Source organism: Protopterus annectens, chromosome 12.part0 (genome assembly GCF_019279795.1).
Source record: "Protopterus annectens isolate FY-2018-M chromosome 12.part0, PAN1.0, whole genome shotgun sequence".
Taxonomy (NCBI): Eukaryota; Metazoa; Chordata; order Ceratodontiformes; family Protopteridae; genus Protopterus; species Protopterus annectens.
The window spans coordinates 1,259,718,380-1,259,731,341 of record NC_056746.1 but is presented as its reverse complement, the minus strand read 5'-3'; the positions used below and the strand labels follow the sequence as shown (position 1 = coordinate 1,259,731,341).

Below are 12,962 nucleotides of genomic sequence, written 5' to 3'. Positions count from 1 at the left end.
TCAGCAACATGTTATTGGACTGCTTAAACAGAAAATGATGTTGATTCCTGACTATGTGGAAGATAAAGAATTACAGGATTTAATACATTCTGCTGAACAAGTTGGAAAACGTACTTTGCAATTTGGTTTTGATTCATTAGAGGCCTCTTGCAGGGCTGCTGTTACTGGGTCTGTGCTCAGAAGGCATGCTTTACTTAAGGAGCAATCTTTGCCTGATCATGTTAAAGCTAAATTGTTGGATGCTCCTTTAAATTAGGACCGCCTGTTTGGCAACAAGGCTGAGGAAGTTCTTAAAAAGATGAAAGATAAAGCTTAATCTATGCAAACTGTTAAAGATTTTTTACAAGTTCAGCTTCCTAGATTTGGTAGGAACCGGCCCTCTAAGAATTGGTCCATTCCAGCCCCTTCCAGGTCTTCTCGAGCTAAACCCAGACACAGCAAAAAACCCAGGTTTCAGTCCCAGGGAACACACAGAACTAAGCAGTGGGCGGTCTCCACTTCCAAATCTGGAAATAATAAGACTCCTCACTATGGTAAACTGTCTCAATGACTTGATTTTAAAATTTCCAAGCACTTATCAACTGACTGCCCTTTTGTGGGGAAAGATTGCTCTTCATGCAAAGAATTGGGAATTCATTACCCAGGACAAATGGGTTTTAAATATAGTGTCCCAGGGATACAGATTTCACTTCCTCATGGTGCCAACACCAAGCGGGTGGCCGGACCTACCCCTAAGTCAGTGGGCAGAGGCCCAAAAACAAGTACTTTCTCTATTCAACTGGTACCAGAAGAGGAAAAGGGACAAGGTTTCTATTCAAGACTTTTCCTGGTACCCAGAAAAGACAATTCATGGCGTCCTATCCTGGACCTGTCTACTCCAAACATCTTTTTGGAGATTCCAAAATTCAAGATGCTGACTCTTCACCAATTACTTCCTGTGCTAGGCAAAGATGCTTAGTTGGCAACAATAAATTTAAAAGAAGCATACCTGCACATCCCAATCAGTGAATCTTGCAGAAGATACCTACGCTTCAAAGCAGGCTACATGCACTATCAGTTCTCTGCACTGCCCTGTGGCTTATCTACTGCGCCCAGGGTATTCACAAAGTGCCTAGCTCCAGTTATTGCATTTTGCAGGCAAAGAAATATTCAAATATACCCATACCTGGATGATCACCTAATTCAGGCAGAAAGCCAGGACACACTTTTGAATCATCTGGCCTTTGTACAAAGGGTTCTAACTTGTCTGGGGCACACCATAAACAAAAAGAAATCACACCTGGTACCCTGTCAACAAATTATATTCCTGGGAGCAAGCTTGAATGCAACTTCCCAGATGGCTTACTTCACACCAGAGAAACAAATTCATTTGACAACCTACTTCAAACAAGTGGCCACAAAATCCCTGCTATCTGCAAGACAAATACTGCAAGCCTTGGGGTGCATGGCGTCCTGCATTCTTCTAATTCCATATGCAAGACTGCATATGAGGAAACTACAGTGGTATCTAAAAAGCCTATGGTGTCAATATTCTCAAGACCTAGAAACAATGATTCCTATCATACCTTGCCTATGCCTAGAGTTCCTTTGGTGGGCAGAGGCCTGCCAACAAAACAAGGGATTACCTTTCACACCATCCCCTGTTGCCCAAACCCTAACAACAGATGCATCAGACTATGCATGGGGGGCTCACCTGGCAGGGAAGTGCATTCAGGGCAAATGGAACCCAAGTCAAATGCACCTGCATATCAATCAAAAAGAAATGTTAGCTGTACAGAATGCTTTGACAGCCTTCAAGGACCACATTCTTCCAGGACAACTAATGGTAAAGACGGACAACACCACTGTTATGTGGTACATAAACAAGCAGGGGGGTAGACATTCTTCCCCCTCTGCAGACTAGCCATGGCATTGTGGAACACAGTCTTGCGCTACCAAGTGCACCTACAAGCTCAGTTCCTGCCAGGAAAATTAAATACACTGGCAGACGGACTAAACAGAAACCTCATGGACCCACATGAGTGGAAACTGGAACCAAGGATTTTCAACATGTTGACAAACAAATGGGGGAGCCCAGATATAGACCTGTTTGCCTCTCCCCAGAACTACCAATTGGACAAATTTTGCACAAGGACTCCCCACAAACAAGCCTGGAAAGTGGATGCTCTGTCCTTCAGCTGGAAAAACTTATCTTCCCCCTCTGCCTCTGCTCTCCAAAGTACTACTAAAAATCAAACAGGGCAAACCAAGGATGATTTTGCTTTCTCCAGACTGGCCGCGCCAACACTGGTACCCACTCCTGCACAGTGTGTCATGGTTATCTCCATGGCACCTGCCTCAGACTCCTTCCCTGCTGTCTCAGCAGGAGAACCAGATTCTACACCCTCAGCTTCTAACACTGAACCTTGCAGCCTGGCGAATTACTTAATCTCTCCTTTACCATCCCTCAGCAAACCTGTGATGGATATCATTTTAGAAGCAAGGAGGCCTAGTACTAGAAAATCTTATGCTGAAAATGGAAAAGATTCTGTGCCTGGAACCAATCTCAAGGGATGAGCACAGCAGCACCCAATTTACCTCAGATTTTACAATACTTAACTGAGATGCTTCACAAGGGCCTGTCTTTTTCCTCCATTAAAATCCACGCTTCAGCCATTTCAGCTCATTATAACACAGAACCTCTCCTCTTCTCTCATCCACTGCTCAAGCAGTTCCTCTGAGGGGCCAAACATTTTAGACCACCCAGGAGAGCTCTAACCCCAGCCTGGGACCTTAACTTTTGTCTTGGAGAAACTCACTCTCCCTCCTTTCAAGCTAGCTGCTACTGCAAACTTAAAATTTCTTTCTTGGAAAACAGCTTTCCTTTTAGCAATCACTTCAGCTAGAAGGGTATCTGAATTACAGGCCCTTATGGCAGTGAAGCCTTTCATCATCTTTCATGCGGACAGGGTGTCCCTCAAAACCAATCCATCCTTCATGCCCAAGGTGGTATCCAGTGTGGCTCTTAATCAGTCCATTCATTTGCCAACCTTCTTTTCCAATCCACAGAATAAAGGGGAACGGATACTGCATTCCTTAGATGTGCACCGACAACTTAGATTCTACTTGGACAGGACTAAACCTCAAAGGAAATCTGAACAACTGCTGGTGGCATTTGCTGCAGGGGCAGAGGGGAAGGCTATTTCAAAGCAAACCATTTCTAAATGAGTAAGCCATTGCTTTTATTTCTGCTATAAGCACCATGGAAAACCTATCCCCCAGGGGATCAGACCTTACTCCACCAGGGCTGCATCTGCCTCTACAGCCTTTCTTAGAGGCGTCCCTACCAGAGACATCCTAGAAGCTGCTACCTGGAGTTCTGTACATACTTTCACCAAGCATTATCATTTGCCAATTTTCTCTAAATCCAGAGCTGGCTTTGCCACTGCAGTCTTGCAGGGCCTTATAGCTGGCCCTAATGCTATCTAAATTCCTCCTCCCAACCATAGCTTTGGGAATCTACCCAGATGTAATGACTGCAACAGTGAAACACGAAAAACATAGTACAGTTGTGTACACTTACCAGAAATGTAGATGTTCGAGTGTATTCACTGTTGCAGTCCTGTTTACCCTCCCTCCAGCCCCCTAACTTCTTTTGTCTATACCTCTACTTTCCTTTACTATGCTTAAAAGCCTTTTTGGTGTATTTGCTTTTTTGTTGGAGGTATATCTTTGTACTGTTATATTTAATTGCTTCCCATTAGGGGGGCACCTGACATCTGGGGCAAGAAAAACTGATGTAATGGCGTCGGCTGCATATTTTATACCCCTGACAACCTGACATCATGGAAAAAGGACAGCAACCGACGCAGGACCCAAGACTTTGTTAATCAGGCCGACTGAGGGCTACCTGCAAGCAGATAACCCAAATGAAATGACTGCAACAGTGAATACATTCGAACATCTGCATTTATGGTAAGTGTACACTACTGTACTTTTTCTGTACTTGCAACTATATTTATGCATTTTCCACATTTCTTGCCTTCTCATCTGATCCTTCACCTTATATTCTTTCTTTTGTTTTTTGGCACATTTTTTTTTACTGTAAAGCTACATTGGTGGAACTTCAGATTTAGGTTTCAGAGTTACAGATCCATATACTTAATAGGTAAAAGCCTCTTGGATCAGTCATCATATTCATAGTAAAGTTTCTTTTTCTTATTTTTAGTATGTGCTAATCACTTGAGAGATTTTTCAGCTTTAACCAAATACAATAGCTTAATCCTTTCTAGTTCCTCTTGCAATGCCTCTACCCCTATTTCAGTTACTTGTCCTTTTTTTTTTTTTTTTTTTTTACCCGATGTCTGCACTATAAACACCTACTCATTTCATTGTGGCTGCACTAACACCCAGTTAACTCATTCATTTCAGGGACATGGATGCTAGGCTAGAGATGGCATATTGATTCCTACCAAGCATTCCTGATCAGCCCTTTCCTTCCATTCCTCAGCAAGTGCCAGGTGTTAGGAATCAGGCCAGTTAGCTGGGCCAGAGAGGCAGCCTATCCTTTCCCCATTGGGAGTACATTCCCCCCACCCCACCGGCAGCTTTACCAAGTACACTACTGCTGTTTCCCAGAGGGAAGCATGCCTCCTCGCACTGGATTCCATTCAGCTTTATTTAGCTCTATGACAGCACAGACTCGGTTAGCTCAAACTGCAGTGGTTAACAGCTAGTGCTTCTGCTAGGTATCAACATTATGGCGAGCCAGAGCCACCTCCTTCTTCTGGGATGGGTGAACTGGGAGTGGCAACTCACACTCATCTACATGACCAGCTCCTACAAACATCTGCGCACTTACTTGAACTTGTGTCACCTGAGGCCTATATATATATGTGTGTGTGCGTGTGTGTGTGTGTGTGTGTGTGTGTGTGTGTGTGTGTGTGTGTGTGTGTAATATATATATAATATATGTATATCTATATAGGTCTATTTGAGATAACTGAAATTCATAACTCTAAGACCAGAAACACGCAGTTTCACATAAGCAAAACTTCACAATACCGACATTCAGAAGACTGAATGTCTGAATTTCCAACAGTCCAAGCTGAGCTGAACAGGAAATTCACTCATGTGCACACTGAAGTGAAATCTAGGAGTTTGTTTCTTTAATTAGCAGGGGTTTGGGGGTGAGCCCCCCTGCAAAAACGTTAAAGTTGAAGCTACATAGTTTTGTTTAATTCAAGTGTTTGTTATGAATATTCATGTCGGTACTATAAAGACCGTCATGATTATTCAGTGGAATTTTTTAAGGATTTGGGTTTATTGGTTGGTGGGCGGGGTCTGGGTGAGGTCAAGTAGCTAGTTTGGCTTGGACTGTTTTTGATTAATTTACAATGGTGTTCATGGCTGCTGTAGTTATTTCATTGAATTTCAGTCTACTGAGATTTTGAGATTATGGTCATCTCAAGTAGACCCGTATATGGGTGTGTGTATGTATATATGTATGTGTGTATAATATATATATATATATATATATATATATATATATATATATATATATATATATATACACACACACACACACACACACACACACGTACACGTACACGTCTACTTCTCTTGTTCAAAATTACACTTTTCGAACAAGAGAAGATCGAGACCCAGTTTAGCAAAAGTGCACCTAACTGAACCTCACTTTACAAAGCCACAGTACAGTGGGGACAAGGAAATATACCTTTTCCCCCACTGTAGTGTGATCTCGGAGTTGGTATATATAAGTAGTGGGGGTGTGGGGGGGTGCAGGGGGGCTTGTTTTGTCTGTTGGCCTAGACCCGCGGTACTTGTATATACTAAGTGTGAGAATGCAGTCCGAGATCGGTAAAGTGAGTTTCGTGAAAGTGCACTTTCGCTAAACTGTGTCTCAATCTTCTCTTGTTCAAATAAGTGTAATTTCAAACAAGAGAAGTAGACCCATATGTGTGTGTGTGTGTGTGTGTGTGTGTGTGTATACATATATATATATATATATATATATATATATATATATATATATATATATATATGTATATACATATATGTGTATGTATATATATATATATATATATATATGTGTATAGAGAGAGAGAGAGAGAGGATATAAAAAGTGTACACACTCCTGTTAAAATGCCAGGTTTTTGTGATATAAAAAAATGAGACCACAATAAATAATTTCAAAACTTTTCCCACCTCTAATGTGACCTATAACCTGTAAAATTCAATTGAAAAACAAACAAATCTTTTAGGGGAAAACATTTGAAAAGTAAAAAACGTACAATAAGATGGTTGTATAAGTGTGCACACTCTTAAACTAATACTTTGTTGAAGCACCTTTTGATTTAATTACAGCATTCAGTCTTCTTGCGTACACATCTGCCATCAATTAAAGAGACTCTGATTAACCCCAAATAAAGTTCAGCTGTCCTAGTAGGATTTTCCTGATATTTACTCAGTTGCCTGCTACAGCAAAAGGCATGGTTCGCAGAGAGCTTACATAGCATCAAAGGGATCTCATTGTTGAAAGGTATCAGTCAGGAGAAGGGTACAAAAGAAATTCCACAGCATTGGATATACCATGGAACACAGTGAAGACAGTCATCAAAAAGTGGAGAAAATATGGGACAACAGTGACGTTGCAAAGAACTGGATGTCCCTCCAAAATTGATAAAAAGACAAGACAAAAACTGGTCAAGGGAACCTGCAGGAATTTCTGGCAAGTACTGGTTGTGTACTACATGTGACAACAATCTCCCATATTCTCAGTATGTCTGGACTATGGGGTAGGGTTGCAAGACTGAAGCCTTTTCTCTACACAGAAAAACATCCAGGCCCAGCTACAATTTGCAAAACGGGTACATCAAGTCTTCCAAAAGCATGTGGGAAAATGTGTTACGGTCTAATGAGACCAAGGTTGAACTTTCTGGCCACAATTCCAAAAGGTACGTTTGGCACAAAAACAACACTTTGCATCACCAAAAGAACACCATCCCCACGATGAAGCATGGTGATGACAGTATCATGCCTTGGGGTTGCTTTTCTTCAGCTGGAACTGGGGCTTTATTCAAGCTGGAGGGAATTATGAACAGTTCCAAGTACCAGTCACTTTTAGCCCAAAACCTTCAGACGTCTGCTAGAAAGCTGAAGATGAAGAAGAATTTCACCTTTCAGCACGACAAAGACACCAAGCATACATCCAAATCAACAAAAGAATGGCTTCACCAGAAGAAAATTAAAGTTTTGAATGGCTCAGCCAGAGCCCAGACTTAAATCCAATAGAAAATCTGTGGGATGACCTGAAGAGGGCTGTGCACAAGAGGTGCCCTCGCAATCTGACAGATTTGAAGCACTTTTACAAGGAAGAGTGGACAAATATTGCCAATTAAGATGTGCCATGCTGATAGACTCCTACCCAAGAAGACTGGATGCTGTAATTAAATCAAAAGGTGCTTCAACAAAGTATTAGTTTAAGGGTGTGCATAGTTTTGTCTTCTTGTGGTGTCTCAGTTTAGGTCCCAATTCTCTGAGTTTAAAGGAGAGTATAAGTATACCATCTGTAACTAAACAATGCTTTTATAGCAAGGTCAAAGATGTAACTTGGGACTTTATGTATTCTTTATTATATGGATTGGAAGGGGAACAAAACTGAAATTATGGGTGGACAACCAGCTCAGTTTTTTTCTCAACATTCTTATTATAACTAGAGCCACAGCCTAGAGACTAATACAGCTTGCTGTCTCTAGTTAGTGGCTGAATGTTTACCTTCATCTGTCAGATTACTTACCTAGTTAACAAACAAGCAGACAATAAGTAAATGCACTGTACTTGAGTTGCATACTGCATGCTTTGTTCTAGTAGCTGAATTATTCTATCTTGTAAATGTTCACATTTGTATGCACTGAAGTTGTATTTTTAGAGTTACATTTGGTAGTGTGGTATGTTGTAAATACCATCCGTTTGACAAAATTAAACATGTCCACTCCATTGTACACTTTTGGCAACAGCTTCTATACTTTGTTATACTTTTAGCAGCCAGTTGCAACATCATCACACTTTATGGCTGGATATCAATTGTACATCTGTATTCTTTCTGGCTTTTGACCTGTACTACCAATATATGTACCTGCCTTGAGTCATCAAAGAAAAAAGATGACCTGTTTAACAAAGCTCATGAGTAAGTGTTATTTACTGTTTAATTGCACAGAGCTAGCTGTGTAGTAGCTATGAAATTTATGTATTGCCACTTGGAAGATGTCTTGTATGAAAATCCATTCAAAGATGATCACTGCTGTTTTAATAATACAAATTCTAAAGTTTTTTTTTTTGCATTGTAATTGCACACCTCGGAGGTGCAGCCATTTTATGGTGTCAGATACTATGTAATGGATTAGATTTCTCTTCATTCACATAATACATGTATTTCTTGGTTGTTTGTAGATGTTCTTACAAAATCCCCTGAAACTTTGCTGTATTTTGTTTTCAGTTTAAAAGACAGAAGCTAATGATTGAGTCAAGCAGATATGCAGCTGATGTAGCAGAACTTATGCGAACTCCTATGCAGCTTCAGTACATTCCACTCAAAGTGGCATCTTTGTAAGTGTGTCATTCATTTTATTATCCTGTTGAGGTTCCCAAAAAATTATGGAAAAGTGTATCAGAATTTTCTACTTACAAGACCAGGGTAAGTGCAGTATTTGTTTTATTGTCCTGTTCAGGTTAAGAAAAATGTATGAGAAGGTTTCACAGAATTATCTGTCTCCAAGACCGAAATATATATAATCCACGGTTCAACACCTAGAAACAGATTACAATTTGTGTTTGCAAGATGATTGATCATTACAAAGACTGGTTTGTCAAACTATGATGAAATGCATAGATCACCTCTATCTGTCCATCCATTTTCTAAGCTTTTTACCCGGATGAGGTGTATGATGGTGGTAAGCTGAGCAGGACAGAGCAGACTTCTATGTCTACAGCAAAAGTCCTCATCTCCTCCTGGGAGATCCTGAGGCATTCTCCAGCAAGCTAAGCAGTATACCCTCTCTAACATGTGCTGTGTGTTCCTCCTTCCATTTGGCGAGCTTGGAACAGTACACGTTCTGCAGAGGCAGACAAAAGGCACCCTCATTAGGTGCCCTGTCTTCCTCAGTTAATTCATCTCAGAGCGGAAAAGCCATGTGTCTGTTCTGAGAGCCTTATGGATTGCTGAGTTTTTTTATTCACAGAGAGTGAGCCCGGAAACCCTTTGAAGGAGCTTTATTTATTTCTCTTGTGTCCAGGATCTCATCTTTTTGGTCCTTGACCAGTGTTCGTGACTCTAGGTAATGATGGAGATATAGACTGTGTGGTAAACTTAAAGGTTTGTCCTATGACTCGGTGCTCAGCACCACATTCCAGTACAATTCCTTTAGTGTTACCACAATAATTGCAGCTATCCATTTGTTGATCTCCACACCCCTCACTCGTAAACAAGGCAGTAGGTAGTTACTAGGCATGCAGTCCAGGAGACCATTAAGGAGCCTAGCCCAGTCTCCCATTTGACAAAAAGTGCTGTTTAAGTGACTTGATCAAGATCATACAGTAGTCAGATGGCAGTGGAAAGAGTCAAACCTCAAACCCTTTACTCTTGTCACAAGGCACAGCTCATTAACAAGTTAGATCTTTAGCCCTCTGTATGTTGTTTTATGAAGGATATTAAAGATGGTACCAACTATTGTAAATTTACTGAAGTTGACCTAATTTATTTATTATGGTAAGCTTCCCAGATCTTTATTCAATTTCCCTTGCAATCTACATCTAATACCATGCATATTATAGCAATAACCCATGGCTGGGTGTGGGCAATGCTGGATTTACCCACGGTTGGCTTGGTTTGGTCATGAGGGCGAAGCCCGAGTGAACAAACAAAGCTAACCGTGGGTAAATCCAGCAATGTCCTTCTATTTCTATGTTGCAGTATTCTTGGTGTGGGATTTCCTGCCTTCAGGCAACTCGTACTTCGGCTCCTATACAAAAGCTTCAGCTTGGCTGTTGCAGCTGCACGGGGGACGTCGCACGTAGGGCCATAAACCAGGGACCCTATGTGCGATGTCTGCACGCACAGTCCTCAGAACTTTTCAGCCGCAGATGACTTTGCATCGTACAATCGCTCTCCAGACATCGGATCGACTATAGATAAGTAACCCATTGGGGTTTTGCATTTCTGATATTTTACCGATCTTTCGCATTGCTTAGACTTGGTTGTTGTAGCTTTCAGCTGATGTCGGGGAAAAGGGAAAGTGCCAGTGCAGGTGCCAAATTCACCATAAGGATGCCCATGACAAATGCGTTTTCTTCTTAGGCCGGGAATACGACCATAATGTTTGCCCTATTTGTAAATCCTTTGTTCCTAAGACCTTACGTAGCCGCCTTGCAGCTTTAAATTTTTACTTAGAAAATCACCTCCTCAAACGGCTGGCTCTCAGGATGGATCCTGCTTCGGAGGCCGCCCAAGAACCTCTACGTAAGAAGGCCAAGATGCCTAGGCCTTCATCGTCTGCCACTTTGCACCCAGATGCCCCGCCAACTGCCGATGTAGAAGTTGAGCGATTGGTGGATCTGTCAGCTCCATCAACCTCCCTCCTGGAGGCCGCTGCACAGCCGATGACCGGTACGTCCACGGAGCTTTCTCAGACACTGACGCCTGTCGATGTCGAGGGGAAACCAGATTTGGTGGTTCCTTCGACAGGGATCCAGACCTTGGGTACAGCCGCTGCCAAACCCGCCTCTAGACCGATTCCTAAGGCCACTCCAACCAAAAAGAACCAGGAAACAAAACACATTACTCCTGCTTCTGAAGCCCCTCCAGATTGGGAGGCCTTAACCTCTTCGCTTATGCAGGCTTTTATGGCTCTTAGGCCTTCTGCCTCACCCACAACTACATTGCCTTTGCTAAGCCTTAGTCCTCCCTCTGCTTCTTCCATCCCCATGGCTCCCCTCCTTGAGGAAGAAGAACATGAATCTTCCTACTTTTCCTCGGATGAATCCATCTCTTATGCATTCCCGTTTGCTTCTCCCAAGGAATATTATTCTTCTGATGAGGATTCTGTGGAAGGGGATTCTCCACCTGAAGACATTACATTTGGTGAAACCATCACCAAAATGAAAGATTATTTCAAATGGGATACTTCTCAAATGACAGAAACCCAAAAAAGATACTTTGAACTGCTGCAAGTGGAGTCCCGCTCCCCTACAGCTGTACCCCCTGTTCTTCCAGCATACTTGGATGCCTTTACTGCAGCTTCTAGAACTGACTCACAGCCTCCTGCACCTAAGCACCCAGACTGCTTCTACAAGGTGCCAGAGGAACAAAAATTCCTCATAAAGCCACCCTTAGCAGACCCAGTAGTGATTGCCACTGCCCCTGATAAACAGTCTAGGTTGTTACCTTCTGCCTCCCTATTGCCCACTGATAAAGATAGCAAATCCATGGATAGGATAAGCAAGAAGGTGTACACTTCCTCCACTTTGGCCTTCCGAGCCATTAACTGTCAAACAGACATGACCAAGTATACCCTGGACTTAGTATCCCAAGCCACCTCTATGCTGGCTTCAATCCCTGACAGTCCAATTAAGACAGATATCTCCTCCAAATTGTCCTTAGCCCTACAAGTGGTTAGACACTCCATAAGATGCAGCTACGATGCTGCAGAAGCTTCTACTCGCTCGGCAGAATCAGTATCTGTCCTTAGGAGATATTCCTGGTTTAGACTACAGAATCTGCCAGAGGACTTCAAGTTCAAAATCTTGGACGCCCTCACCCCCCCCCACCCCCCACCCCCGGAGTACAACTTCCTCTTTGGAAAGCAATCTGCAGACCTATTTAAGAATCTGTAATTAAAAAGCAAAGAGTAACAGGATATAAAACATCTCCTGGTATCCCCTATACCCAAATTTTATAGGAACTACCCAGCTAAGACTACCTTTGTTAGGCGTAACCCACATTCTCCTGCCTCCTCCTCCAGACCCAGAAGAGGAAGTAGAAGACATTCCTCATCCAGACCTACTGGCCCACCTCCTCAGCCTAGACAACCCTTTCAGGACAGGGGAGGTCCTAATAATGCGTGACTGCCTTACCCATCTGCCCCTCTCAGCTCACCTTGCCCACTGTCTCCCCCTCTGGCAAAAAATCATTACAGACCAATGGGCATTAACCATTATTCAAAAAGGGTACTTTTTATCCTGGAAACAAATTCCCCCCTGGAAGGGCATTCCATTTCCCCCAAAAAACCAATGCCATCTTCTTCCGCAAATTCTGTCAGACCTGCAACAACAAGGCACAATGGAGCTAATTCCCACAGGACAAGAAGGAAAGGGATTCTTCTCCCGTCTGTTCCTGGTCCTTCGAAAGGACGGTCCCTGGTGAGCCATTTTGGATCTCTCCTTCCTAAACCTTTACCTGCAGGTACCCACCTTCAAAATGCTGTCACTTACCCCTCATACCCTCAAATGCTTTCATGGTCACCTTAGTCCTAAAAGATGTTTGCCTGCACATTCCCATCAGGGCCTCACACAGACGTTTCCTGCATTTCTCTGGCCCATCCTCGCACTTCCAATTTACGGGCTTGCCCTTTGGTTTATCCACTGCCCCAAGAGTGTTTACAAAGTGCTAGCTCCAGCCATTGCTTTCTGCAGGATCCAAGGAATCCAGATTTACCCATATCTGGATGACATCCTTATCCTAGCACAATCCAAAGATTCCCTCTTAAGGTATCTACACTTCACTATGTCCCTTCTAAAAAGTCTAGGGTTCACCCCAAACCTCAAGAAGTCCTCCCTGAACCCAGACAAGGACAAGATATTCTTAGGTTGCAGAATCAATACAGAATGAATGAAAGCCTTTCTCCCACATGACAAGGTTCTATTTCTAACTTCCCACTTCCAGGAAGTCTTGCTGTCCCAGACAGTCA

At 42.6% G+C, this 12,962-nt stretch overlaps 1 protein-coding gene across 1 annotated transcript in view; it reads left to right on the top strand.

Annotated features, from left to right (window-relative positions):
- PIGU (phosphatidylinositol glycan anchor biosynthesis class U) overlaps positions 1-12,962 on the top strand; it is a 591,944-nt gene that overhangs the window by 201,849 nt on the left and 377,133 nt on the right. Inside the window, exon 5 of the mRNA XM_044090281.1 lies at positions 8,498-8,607. Within this exon, the coding sequence (XP_043946216.1) occupies positions 8,498-8,607 (110 nt within the window). The remainder of the gene's footprint in view (positions 1-8,497; positions 8,608-12,962) is intronic.